We start from the raw sequence: 13,220 nt of genomic DNA, 5'->3' as shown, positions 1-13,220 counted from the left end.
CTGTGTGTGTGTAGGAGGAGTGAAGGGGGAAGGCAGGTTCAGTAGGGCAGGCTGGAGGAGGAGGAGTCGGCTGTGTGTATGTGGTTTGCAAGGTTCAGGATGGGGATTTTGAGGAGGGGGTCAGTCAGGTACTGGGTGTATGTGGGGGCTGTGTTGGTGTTTGGAGGTCACCAGAGTGCACCAGGTAGGGGGAGAGGAGGGGGTGAAGGTCTTGGCTCCGAGGATTGAGATGTCTACTGCGGGAGTGAGGTGACAGGATGGGGGCTCGGTCTTTGGAAGTGGGTTGGGGGTCATTCGGTCAGGGAGGGGTGGAAGGTCAAGGCGAGGGAAGGCCTCAGGTACCAGGGTGGGGGAGAGGAGAGGTTTCTGGAGCTGAAAGGTAAGGTCACGGGGAGTGGGATTGAGATCACTGGGTGGGGGTGCGGTCTCCAGGTGTGTTCCGGGTGAGGGTGCGGTCTCCGGTCGCCAGGTGTGGACTGGCTGAGGGTGGGGTCTCCGGGTGAGGGTGCAGTGTCCGGGTGTGTTTTGGGTGATGGTGCGGTCTCCGGGTGTGTTTTGGGTGATGGTGCGGTCTCCGGGTGTGTTCTGGGTGAGGGTGGGGTCTCCGAGTGTGGTCTGGGTGAGGGTGGGGTCTCCGGGTGTGTTCTGGGTGAGGGTGCAGTGTCCGGGTGGGCACTGGGTGAGGGTGTGGTCTCCCGGTGTGATCTGGGTGAGGGTGTGGTCTCCGGGTGTGTTCTGGGTGAGGGTGGGGTCTCCGGGTGTGGTCTGGGTGAGGATGTGGTCTCCGGGTGTGGTCTGGGTGAGGGTGTGGTCTCCGGGTGTGTTCTGGGTGAGGGTGTGGTCTCCGGGTGTGTTCTGGGTGAGAGTGTGGTCTCCCGGTGTGGTCTGGGTGAGGGTGTGGTCTCCCGGTGTGGTCTGGGTGAGGGTGTGGTCTCCGGGTGTGGTCTGGGTGAGGGTGTGGTCTCCCGGTGTGATCTGGGTGAGGGTGTGGTCTCCGGGTGTGGTCTGGGTGAGGGTGTGGTCTCCGGGTGTGTTCTGGGTGAGGGTGCAGTGTCCGGGTGGGCACTGGGTGAGGGTGTGGTCTCCGGGTGTCTTCAGGTGTGTTCTGGGTGAGGGTGTGGTCTCCGGGTGTGTTCTGGGTGAGAGTGTGGTCTCCCGGTGTGGTCTGGGTGAGGGTGTGGTCTCCCGGTGTGGTCTGGGTGAGGGTGTGGTCTCCGGGTGTGGTCTGGGTGAGGGTGTGGTCTCCCGGTGTGATCTGGGTGAGGGTGTGGTCTCCGGGTGTGGTCTGGGTGAGGGTGTGGTCTCCGGGTGTGTTCTGGGTGAGGGTGCGGTCTTTGGGTGTGTTCTGGGTGAGGGTGCAGTGTCCAGGTGGGCACTGGGTGAGGGTGCGGTCTCCAGGTATCTTTGGGTGTGTTCTGGGTGAGAATGCGGTCTCCCAGTGTGGTCTGGGTGAGGATGGGGTCTCCGGGTGTATTCTGGGTGAGGGTGCGGTCTCTGGGTGTGGTCTGGGTGAGGGTGCGGTCTCCGAATGTGTTCTGGGTGAGGGTGCAGTGTCCGGGTGGGCACTGGGTGAGGGTGTGGTCTCCGGGTGTCTTCAGGTGTGTTCTGGGTGAGGGTGTGCTCTCCGGGTGTGTTCTGGGTGAGGGTGCGGTCTCCCGGTGTGGTCTGGGTGAGGGTGTGGTCTCCCGGTGTGTTCTGGGTGAGGGTGCGGTCTCCCGGTGTGTTCCGGGTGAGGGTGGGGTCTCCGGGTGTGTTCTGGGTGAGGGTGGGGTCGCCGGGTGTAGTCTGGGTGAGTGTGGGGTCTCTGGGTGAGGGTGCGGTCTCCGGGTGTGTTCCGGGTGAGGGTGTGGTCTCCGGGTGTGTTCCGGGTGAGGGTGTGGTCTCCCGGTGTGTTCTGGGTTAGGGTGGGGTCTCCCGGTGTGTTCTGGGTGAGGGTGGGGTCTCCGGGTGTGTTCTGGGTGAGGGTGGGGTCGCTGGGTGTAGTCTGGGTGAGTGTGGGGTCTCTGGGTGAGGGTGCGGTCTCCGGGTGTGTTCTGGGTGAGGGTGCGGTCTCCCGGTGTGTTCTGGGTGAGGGTGTGGTCTCCGGGTGTGTTCCGGGTGAGGGTGTGGTCTCCCGGTGTGGTCTGGGTGAGGGTGCGGTCTCCCGGTGTGTTCCGGGTGAGGGTGGGGTCTCCGGGTATGTTCCGGGTGAGGGTGCGGTCTCCCGGTGTGTTCCGGGTGAGGGTGGGGTCTCCGGGTATGTTCCGGGTGAGGGTGCGGTCTCCCGGTGTGTTCCGGGTGAGGGTGGGGTCTCCGGGTGTGTTCTGGGTGAGGGTGTGGTGTCTGGGTGAGGGTGTGGTCTCCCGGTGTGGTCTGGGTGAGGGTGTGGTCTCCCGGTGTGTTCTGGGTGAGGGTGTATTCTCCGGGTGTGGTCTGGGTGAGGGTGTATTCTCCAGGTGTGGTCTGGGTGAGGGTGCGGTGTCCCGGTGTGGTCTGGGTGAGGGTGTGGTCTCCCGGTGTGTTCTGGGTGAGGGTGTATTATCCAGGTGTGGTCTGGGTGAGGGTGCGGTCTCCGGGTGTGTTCTGGGTGAGGGTGTATTCTCCGGGTGTGTTCTGGGTGAGGGTGGGGTCTCCGGGTGTGGTCTGGGTGAGGGTGTATTCTCCGGGTGTGTTCTGGGTGAGGGTGGGGTCTCCCGGTGTGGTCTGGGTGAGGATGTGGTCTCCGGGTGTGGTCTGGGTGAGGGTGTGGTCTCCCGGTGTGTTCTGGGTGAGGGTGTGGTCTCCCGGTGTGTTCTGGGTGAGGGTGTGGTCTCCCGGTGTGTTCTGGGTGAGGGTGTGGTCTCCCGGTGTGGTCTGGGTGAGGGTGTGGTCTCCCGGTGTGGTCTGGGTGAGGGTGTGGTCTCCCGGTGTGTTCTGGGTGAGGGTGTGGTCTCCCGGTGTGTTCTGGGTGAGGGTGTATTCTCCAGGTGTGGTCTGGGTGAGGGTGTGGTCTCCGGGTGTGGTCTGGGTGAGGGTGTGGTCTCCGGGTGTGGTCTGGGTGAGGGTGTATTCTCCAGGTGTGGTCTGGGTGAGGGTGTGGTCTCCGGGTGTGTTCTGGGTGAGGGTGTATTCTCCAGGTGTGGTCTGGGTGAGGGTGCGGTCTCCGGGTGTGGTCTGGGTGAGGGTGTGGTCTCCGGGTGTGTTCTGGGTGAGGGTGTATTCTCCAGGTGTGGTCTGGGTGAGGGTGTGGTCTCCGGGTGTGTTCTGGGTGAGGGTGTGGTCTCCGGGTGTGTTCTGGGTGAGGGTGCGGTCTCCGGGTGTGGTCTGGGTGAGGGTGTGGTCTCCGGGTGTGTTCTGGGTGAGGGTGCGGTCTCCGGGTGTGGTCTGGGTGAGGGTGTATTCTCCCGGTGTGTTCTGGGTGAGGGTGTATTCTCCAGGTGTGGTCTGGGTGAGGGTGTATTCTCCGGGTGTGGTCTGGGTGAGGGTGCGGTCTCCGGGTGTGGTCTGGGTGAGGGTGTGGTCTGGGTGAGGGTGTATTCTCCAGGTGTGGTCTGGGTGAGGGTGTATTCTCCAGGTGTGGTCTGGGTGAGGGTGCGGTCTCCGGGTGTGGTCTGGGTGAGGGTGTGGTCTCCCAGTGTGGTCTGGGTGAGGGTGTATTCTCCAGGTGTGTTCTGGGTGAGGGTGTAGTCTCCGGGTGTCTCCGGGTGTGTTCTGGGTGAGGGTGCGGTCTCCGGGTGTGGTCTGGGTGAGGGTGCGGTCTCCGGGTGTGGTCTGGGTGAGGGTGCGGTCTCCCAGTGTGGTCTTTGTGAGGGTGCAGTCTCCGGGTGGGCACTGGGTGAGGGTGCAGTCTCTGGGTGTGTTCTGGGTGAGGGTGCAGTGTCCAGGTGGGCACTGGGTGAGGGTGTGGTATCCGGGTGTCTTCGGGTGTGTTCTGGGTGAGGGTGTGGTCTCCAGGTGTGTTCTGGGTGAGGGTGTGGTCTCCCGGTGTGTTCTGGGTGAGGGTGTATTCTCCGGGTGTGGTCTAGGTGAGGGTGTATTCTCCGGGTGTGGTCTGGGTGAGGGTGTATTCTCCAGGTGTGTTCTGGGTGAGGGTGCGGTGTCCGGGTGTGGTCTGGGTGAGGGTGTGGTCTCCGGGTGTGTTCTGGGTGAGGGTGCGGTCTCCGGGTGTGTTCTGGGTGAGGGTGTGGTCTCCCGGTGTGGTCTGGGTAAGGGTGTGGTCTCCTGGTGTGTTCTGGGTGAGGGTGTAGTGTCCGGCTGGGCACTGGGTGAGGGTGCGGTCTCCAGGTATCTTTGGGTGTGTTCTGGGTGAGAATGCAGTCTCCTAGTGTGGTCTGGGTGAGGGTGCGGTCTCCGGGTGTGTTCTGGGTGAGGGTGTGGTCTCCCGGTGTGGTCTGGGTGAGGGTGTGGTCTCCCGGTGTTTTCTGGGTGAGGGTGTATTCTCCAGGTGTGGTCTGGGTGAGGGTGTATTCTCCGGGTGTGGTCTGGGTGAGGTTGTATTCTCCAGGTGTGGTCTGGGTGAGGGTGTGGTCTCCCGGTGTGTTCTGGGTGAGGGTGTGGTCTCCCGGTGTGTTCTGGGTGAGGGTGTGGTCTCCCGGTGTGGTCTGGGTGAGGGTGCGGTCTCCGAGTGTGGTCTGGGTGAGGGTGTGGTCTCCGGGTGTGGTCTGGGTGAGGGTGTGGTCTCCGGGTGTGGTCTGGGTGAGAATGCGGTCTCCCAGTGTGGTCTGGGTGAGGATGGGGTCTCCAGGTGTATTCTGGGTGAGGGTGTGGTCTCCTGGTGTGTTCTGGGTGAGGGTGCAGTCTTTGGGTGTGTTCTGGGTGAGAATGCGGTCTCCCAGTGTGTTCTGGGTGAGGGTGCAGTGTCCGGGTGGGCACTGGGTGAGGGTGTGGTCTCCGGGTGGGCACTGGGTGAGGGTGTGGTCTCCGAGTGTGTTCTGGGTGAGGGTGCAGTGTCCGGGTGTGTTCCGGGTGAGGGTGTGGTCTCCGGGTGTGTTCTGGGTGAGGGTGTGGTCTCCGGGTGTGTTCTGGGTGAGGGTGCAGTGTCCGGGTGGGCACTGGGTGAGGGTGCGGTCTCCGGGTGTGTTCTGGGTGAGGGTGGGGTCACCGGGTGTGTTCTGGGTGAGGGTGTGGTCTCCCGGTGTGGTCTGGGTGAGGGTGTGGTCTCCAGGTGTGTTCTGGGTGAGGGTGTGGTCTCCCGGTGTGTTCCGGGTGAGGGTGTGGTCTCCGGGTGTGTTCTGGGTGAGGGTGTGGTCTCCGGGTGTGTTCTGGGTGAGGGTGCAGTGTCCGGGTGGGCACTGGGTGAGGGTGTGCTCTCCGGGTGTGTTCTGGGTGAGGGTGGGGTCACCGGGTGTGTTCTGGGTGAGGGTGTGGTCTCCCGGTGTGGTCTGGGTGAGGGTGTGGTCTCCAGGTGTGTTCTGGGTGAGGGTGTGGTCTCCAGGTGTGTTCTGGGTGAGGGTGTGGTCTCCGGGTGTGTTCCCAGTGAGGGTGTGCTCTCCGGGTGTGTTCTGGGTGAGGGTGTGGTCTCCAGGTGTGTTCTGGGTGAGGGTGTGGTCTCCGGGTGTGTTCTGGGTGAGGGTGGGGTCTCCGGGTGTGTTCTGGGTGAGGGTGGGGTCTCCGGGTGTATTCTGGGTGAGGGTGTGGTCTCCGGGTGTATTCTGGATGAGGGTGTGGTCTTTGGGTGTGTTCTGGGTGAGAGTGCGGTCTCCGGGTGTGTTCTGGGTGAGGGTGTGGTCTCCCGGTGTGTTCTGGGTGAGGGTGTGGTCTCCGGGTGTGTTCTGGGTGAGGGTGGGGTCTCCAGGTGTGTTCTGGGTGAGGGTGTGGTCTCCGGGTGTGTTCCCAGTGAGGGTGTGCTCTCCGGGTGTGTTCTGGGTGAGGGTGTGGTCTCCAGGTGTGTTCTGGATGAGGGTGTGGTCTCCGGGTGTATTCTGGGTGAGAGTGTGGTCTCCGGGTGTATTCTGGATGAGGGTGTGGTCTTTGGGTGTGTTCTGGGTGAGAGTGCGGTCTCCCAGTGTGTTCTGGGTGAGGGTGCAGTGTCCAGGTGGGAACTGGGTGAGGGTGTGGTCTCCGGGTGGGCACTGGGTGAGGGTGTGGTCTCCGAGTGTGTTCTGGGTGAGGGTGCAGTGTCCGGGTGTGTTCCGGGTGAGGGTGTGGTCTCCGGGTGTGTTCTGGGTGAGGGTGTGGTCTCCGGGTGTGTTCTGGGTGAGGGTGCAGTGTCCGGGTGGGCACTGGGTGAGGGTGCGGTCTCCGGGTGTGTTCTGGGTGAGGGTGGGGTCACCGGGTGTGTTCTGGGTGAGGGTGTGGTCTCCCGGTGTGGTCTGGGTGAGGGTGTGGTCTCCAGGTGTGTTCTGGGTGAGGGTGTGGTCTCCGGGTGTGTTCCCAGTGAGGGTGTGCTCTCCGGGTGTGTTCTGGGTGAGGGTGTGGTCTCCAGGTGTGTTCTGGGTGAGGGTGTGGTATCCGGGTGTGTTCTGGGTGAGGGTGGGGTCTCCGGGTGTATTCTGGGTGAGGGTGTGGTCTCCGGGTGTATTCTGGATGAGGGTGTGGTCTTTGGGTGTGTTCTGGGTGAGAGTGCGGTCTCCGGGTGTGTTCTGGGTGAGGGTGTGGTCTCCCGGTGTGTTCTGGGTGAGGGTGTGGTCTCCGGGTGTGTTCTGGGTGAGGGTGGGGTCTCCAGGTGTGTTCTGGGTGAGGGTGTGGTCTCCGGGTGTGTTCCCAGTGAGGGTGTGCTCTCCGGGTGTGTTCTGGGTGAGGGTGTGGTCTCCAGGTGTGTTCTGGGTGAGGGTGTGGTATCCGGGTGTGTTCTGGGTGAGGGTGGGTTCTCCGGGTGTATTCTGGATGAGGGTGTGGTCTTTGGGTGTGTTCTGGGTGAGAGTGCGGTCTCCGGGTGTGTTCTGGGTGAGGGTGTGGTCTCCCGGTGTGTTCTGGGTGAGGGTGTGGTCTCCGGGTGTGTTCTGGGTGAGGGTGGGGTCTCCAGGTGTGTTCTGGGTGAGGGTGTGGTCTCCGGGTGTGTTCTGGGTGAGGGTGTGGTCTCCGGGTGGGCACTGGGTGAGGGTGTGGTCTCCCGGTGTGTTCTGGGTGAGGGTGTGGTCTCCCGGTGTGTTCTGGGTGAGGGTGCAGTGTCCGGGTGGGCACTGGGTGAGGGTGCGGTCTCCCAGTGTGTTCTGGGTGAGGGTGCGGTCTCCGAGTGTGTTCTGGGTGAGGGTGCAGTGTCCGGGTGGGCACTGGGTGAGGGTGCGGTCTCCCGGTGTCTTCGGGTGTGGTCTGGGTGAGGGTGCGGTCTCCGAGTGTGTTCTGGGTGAGGGTGCAGTGTCCGGGTGGGCACTGGGTGAGGGTGCGGTCTCCGAGTGTGTTCTGGGTGAGGGTGCAGTGTCCGGGTGGGCACTGGGTGAGGGTGCGGTCTCCCGGTGTCTTCGGGTGTGGTCTGGGTGAGGGTGCGGTCTCCGAGTGTGTTCTGGGTGAGGGTGCAGTGTCCGGGTGGGCACTGGGTGAGGGTGCGGTCTCCCGGTGTCTTTGGGTGTGGTCTGGGTGAGGGTGCGGTCTCCGAGTGTGTTCTGGGTGAGGGTGCAGTGTCCGGGTGGACACTGGGTGAGGGTGCGGTCTCCCGGTGTCTTCGGGTGTGTTCTGGGTGAGGGTGGGGTCTCTGGATGGGCACTGGGTGAGGGTGGGGTCTCCGGGTGGGCACTGGATGAGTGTCTCTGGGGGTGAACTGAGTGAGGGTGTAGTCTCTGGGTGGGGTTTAGATGAGAGGGCAATCTTCGGATGGGTTCTCAATGAGGGTGCAGCGTCTGGATGCATTCCAGGTCGAGGTTGAATCTCTGAGTGGGTTCCAGATGTGAGTGCAGTCCCAGGGTGGGTTCAAGGTGAGTGTGGTGTCTGTGTGAGTTTTGGCTTGGTTCCAGGAGGGTGTGAGGTTTGGGGGTAGTCCTTTTCTCTGAGCCAATCGGCCAGAACCTAATTCTGTGATTTGCCATTTGCTGGCAGTTTATCGTTGCCTGGCTGTTATTCTCTGTTCATTGAGAAGTGAAAATTTACCAAGAAATGGTCACCATAAAATCAGGATTCCTTTACATTCCCTTCTCGTCTGCAGAGAATCACATAATCCCTTCAACATTTCTGAGCTTTCAAAACAACACCACTCTCTATTACCCCCTAACAATTCATTACCCGACCTTAATTCAGAGTTTTGCAATAAATCCATAATGTTAATTTTTCGTCATTTGTGCAACACCAAAAATCCAGTCTGCTGCTGCTGCTGCTATTGGCGGTGAATTGACAATCACTGCTGTTTAAGTCGTTCCAGGGGCTGTGCTTGTTTCTGAGGTGACTCTCCACAACCACAGCTCCAACCCCAACAATGAGGTGGGGCAGCCACTCTGTTTGGACTTTGTATTTTGACAGGGAAGAGTCATGTTTTACACTCACACCACCCCCAGGGAGTGTATTGCCTCCCTCAGTTCTGCTTTTTTTGCACTTCGAAGTTGTCAATGCTGCGATTAATCTTTCTGGTCCAGCCACAGCAACGTGGTCCTGACCCTTCACCTCTGTGGAGAGACCACGAAATATTTAAACTTCTTCCTCTGAACCCGTCAAAGTTTGAAGCCTGAGCGAACCGACCACCAACAATGTGAAAGCCATTTTTCAACGTGTTTTTCTTTTGCAAAGGTCTTCATTTCATGGAACAGTCAAGGTGAAGACTTTAGTTGGTGCAAGCTCTTGGGACGTGAGGGAAAGTGCGCGAGTGAATTAGGTTCCCCAGTGGCACGGTGGATCAGTGGTTAGCCCTGCTGCCTCACAGCTGCCTCGCTTACAGACTGTCTGTGTGGAGTTTGCACATTCTCCCCGTGTCTGCATGGGTTTCCCTCCAGGTGCTCCGGTTTCTAAAGATGTGCAGGTCAGGTGTATTGGCCATGCTGAATTGCCCACAGTATAAGGTGCATTAGTCAGGGGTAAATGGATCTGGGTGGGTTACTCTTCGGAGGGTTGGTGTGGACTTGTTGGGCCGAAGGGCCTGCTTCCACACTGTAGGGAATCTAATCTAATTTCTGGTCACACGCAGTATTTTGGCTTTCTGATTGGCAAACGTTGAAATTACCTTGTATAAAGGCAGTGCATGGTCTCTGTTCTGTCCTCTCTCTTCCCCCACCACGCCAGAAGCAGACAAACCTCTGCACTGGCACATGCTGCAGATGTGAATCAACAGTCGACAGTGGAACTCTGCAATGCTCTTGCATTTGCTGGAGAACACACATATTCTTGGGTACACTCAATCCCCTCTCCTTCGCAGGCTTGGAGGACGATATTCTGTTAAACTGGTGCAAAGTAATCCCGTTCTGTATCTGTCTACTATTTATTGGACTCAATCATAAGTAGAACAGAGAACAGTACAGCATAGAACAGGCCCTTCAGCCCACGATGTTGTGCCGACCATTGATTCTCATGTATGCACCCTCAAATTTCTGTGACCATATGCATGTCCAGCAGTCTCTTAAATGTCCCCAATGACCTTGCTTCCACAACTGCTGCTGGCAACGCATTCCATGTTCTCACAACTCTGTGTGTAAAGAACCCGCCTCTGACATCCCTTCTATACTTTCCTCCAACCAGCTTAAAACTATGACCCCTCGTGTTCGTAATTTCTGCCCTGGGAAATAGTCTCTGGCTATCGACTCTATCTATGCCTCTCATTATCTTGTATACCTCAATTAGGTCCCCTCTCCTCCTCCTCTTCTCCAATGAGAAAAGTCCAAGCTCAGTCAACCTCTCTTGCCTGTCTCAGAGGGACATATTTATTCATCACTCGCAACAACTGTTCCTTAAACAGTCTCCACATGTCTATAGTGCCTTTACCATGGAACAATTGCTCCCAGTCCATGCTTCCTAACTCATGTCTAATCGCATCATAGTTTCCTCTTCCCCAATTAAATATCCTCCCATTTTTGCCTAATCCTCTCCTTCACCATAGCTGTGTAGAATGTGAGGCAGTTGTGGTCACTGTCACCAAAATGCTCCTCCACCACAAGATCTGATACCTGCCCTGACTCATTTCCGAGCACCAAGTCTAGAATGGCCTCTCCCTTCGTCGACCTGTCAACGTACTAAGTTAGGAAACCCTCCTGAACACTCCTTACAAAAACAGCTCCATTCAAATCTTCTGCTCGAAGGAGGTTCCAACCAATATTGAGAAAGTGAAAGTCACCCATTACAACAACCCTACCCTGCCCACACTTTTCCAAAATATGCCGACCTACACTTACTTCCATCTCCCTGCTGCTATTTGGGAGCCTGTAGTAAACCCCTAACGAGGTGACTGCTCCCTTTCTGTTCCTAATTTCCACCCATACTGACTCGGTAGGCAGATCTTCCTCGACAATGGAAGCTTCTGTAGCTGTGATACCCTCTCTCATTAGTAGTGCTACACCCCCTCCTCTTTTTTTCTCCCCTCCCTATTCTTTTTAAATGCTCTAAACCCTGGAACATCCAGCAACCATTCCTGCCCCTGAGAAACCCATGTCTCTGTTATGGCCACAACATCATAGCACCAGGTACTGATCCATGCTCCAAGTTCGTCACTTTTATTCCTGATACTCCTTGCGTTAACACAAACACACTTTAACTGATCCCTTGGTTCCTTCCCATGAAAATCTTTCCCACTAGCTGGTCTACCTCTTGCTATTGCCTCATCTGCATCAACTCTCACCTCCGGCATACAGCTCAGGTTCTCACCCACCTGCCATACTAGTTTAAACCCTCTTGAACTCTTCCAGCAAACCTTCCACCCAGGACATTGGTCCCCTTCTAGTTCAGATACAACCCGTCCTTCTTGTACAGGTCCCACCTTCTCCAGAAGGCATCCCAAATTATCTACATATCTGAAGCCCTCCCTCCTACACCAGCTGCTCAGCCACATGTTAAGCTGCGCCTGCTCCCTGTTCCTCGCCTTGCTATCTCGTAGCACCGGTGGTAAACTAGAGAACATTACTTGTTCGTCCTGCTTTGCAGCTTCCATCCTAACTCCCTGAAATCACTTTCTATATCCTCGATCCTTTTCCTGGCTTATCATTAGTGCCAATATGTAACACGATTTCTGGCTGTTCGCCCTCCCTTTTTAGAACCTTATACACCCGATCGGAGACGTCCCGGACCCTGGCACCAGGGAGGCAACATACCTTCCGGGAATCCCGATCCTGACCACAAAATCTCCTGTCGATTCCCCTAACTATCGAGTCCCCTACCACGAGTACTTTTCTATTCTGCCCCCTTCCGTTCTTTGCCACAGTGTCAGGCTCGGTGCCAGGGAACTGACTACTATGGCTTTCCTCTGGTAGGTCATCCCCCTCCAGCAGTATCCAAAGTGAGGTTTATTGACTGAGAAAAATGAAAATATTGCATTGATGGAGAACCCTTCCTGACCTCAGACTGCCTGAATGTATTTTAGGCCAGTTTAGTACATTTTAGAACCTGGACGTGGCAGCCAATTTGTTGTGCTTTCTCAAGCACTGTAATGCAATGGTGACCAGGCAACTGGTTTCAGTGATGTTGGTTGTGGACAGTGAAGTCAATCAGTCAGGACTGACCATCAGTCTGACCCTCTGGTTGTACTGTGCTCCCTCCGTGCCGATTACTGAGGAATGGACCATCAACTCAGTCTCCCTGAAATCACTTACGCTTTCACCCATGAAGGCATAACTATCTCCAGTCACCACAAGGTTAAAAAATCGTTGCACGACGAAATCATACCATGTTCAATTTATAAACAAATGTAATACAGAGACAAGATGTACAATTCTGATAATTTTATGAGTGTGTTGGTATTGTTCAGTGACATTCAAATTGTTATTTTGCTCCAATATGTGAAATACATGTTTTAATTATTGGTGAAACTTGTTTCTTTACTCCTTCTGCAATGTCCCTTGGACAATGAAACGGACTAAGCTGTCTTTCCAGTCTCCTTGATACATGTGGTTGTTAAAGCAGGCAGTCACAATCAGTTATTCAGATTGCAGTATCACCAACCCTGAGGTCACATGGTGCCTGCATCTATCTTCTGTTTTGGTCATACGTTGGCACTCAGCAGTGGTAAATCTGGCTTGAATCTGCCACCCCAAGTGCCCAGTCCACAAGGCTGACGGTGAACATCTCTACTGTTGATGTGGCTATAATGAGCTTCCTCAGCACCCTCGAGTCATAGAGATCTCCAGCACGGAAACAGACCTTATGGTCCAACTTGCCTATGCCAACCAGGTACCCTAACCTAATCTAGTCCCATTTACCAGCAATATTCCACTTAAACCCTTCCTATTCATATACCCATCCAGCTGCCTTTTAAATTGTACCAGCCTCCACCACTTCCTCTGGCAGCTCATTCCATACACGCACCACCCTCTGTATGAAACAGTTGCCTCTTAATTCTTTCTAAATCTTTCCCCTCTCACCATTAACCTATGCCCTCTACTTCTGCACTCTGCCTGTTTGTTAAGTGAGTTACCACAGAGAATCCTAGGAAGTGTTTGCCATCGCCAACTTACCCTTCGTGGGGCATCTCAGCCTTGTTCCTGTTAACTCCAGACAGGCTGGGACATAGCGAGGAAGCCCTTTGAAAGGGCGATCAAGCCTGGAGAGCACGTTTATGCTCACTGCAGTCAGCATCAACACTTTGCATCAGGACCTTTCAAAGTTTTTACATTGTGCATTGAATAAAGGATCAATTGGTCACTTCCTGTTAGGTTAAGTTGACCAGAGGGTTGGTGACGTCTGTGATTAATTGCTGTGGTCTTGTTGCTACTGTGGCCTGGGTTGGCAGAGGGGGGGGAGCAAAATATAATTTGGAAACTTGGGAGGGGGAACACACATTTGGTTTAGAAAGTCCTCATTTCCAAAATAAACATGCCGTCATTTTGCGTTCACAACATTAGCTTGCATTAAAAGTAAACAGACGCTCTGGAATCAAAGTGATGATATTGTAGGCTTTTGGAATCCAACTGTCCAGTCAGGTCACAGTCCAATTCTTTTTCATCTTATATCAAAGTCACCCTTGATACAGCTTGCAGACTGTAATGGAATCCAGGCCCCTTAGTGGTGTTACATTTCTTTAAGTGTCATAGATGACAAGTGAATCCAGTATTGTGTTTTCCTTCGCATGATCCACATGCTGACGCCAATATTTACATTGCCGAGGTTCCGCAAACTGGGCATATTCACATGACGAGAGTTCTTTGCAAAATAATTACATTTTTGCACACGTTTGCTTAGACTGAAGACTTCATTTCCCATTC

At 56.2% G+C, this 13,220-nt stretch overlaps 1 protein-coding gene across 1 annotated transcript in view; it reads right to left on the bottom strand.

The window, feature by feature from the left end:
* Positions 1–11,726: 11,726 nt before the first annotated feature.
* The window catches only part of LOC140459739 (actin filament-associated protein 1-like), an 81,117-nt gene continuing 79,623 nt past the window's right edge, over positions 11,727–13,220 (bottom strand). The window contains exon 17 of the mRNA XM_072554215.1: positions 11,727–13,220. Within this exon, the coding sequence (XP_072410316.1) occupies positions 13,194–13,220 (27 nt within the window). The 3' untranslated portion in view covers positions 11,727–13,193.

The sequence above is a fragment of the Chiloscyllium punctatum genome, chromosome 35 (genome assembly GCF_047496795.1).
Source record: "Chiloscyllium punctatum isolate Juve2018m chromosome 35, sChiPun1.3, whole genome shotgun sequence".
NCBI lineage: Eukaryota > Metazoa > Chordata > Chondrichthyes > Orectolobiformes > Hemiscylliidae > Chiloscyllium > Chiloscyllium punctatum.
This window is presented reverse-complemented; position numbering and strand designations above follow the sequence as displayed.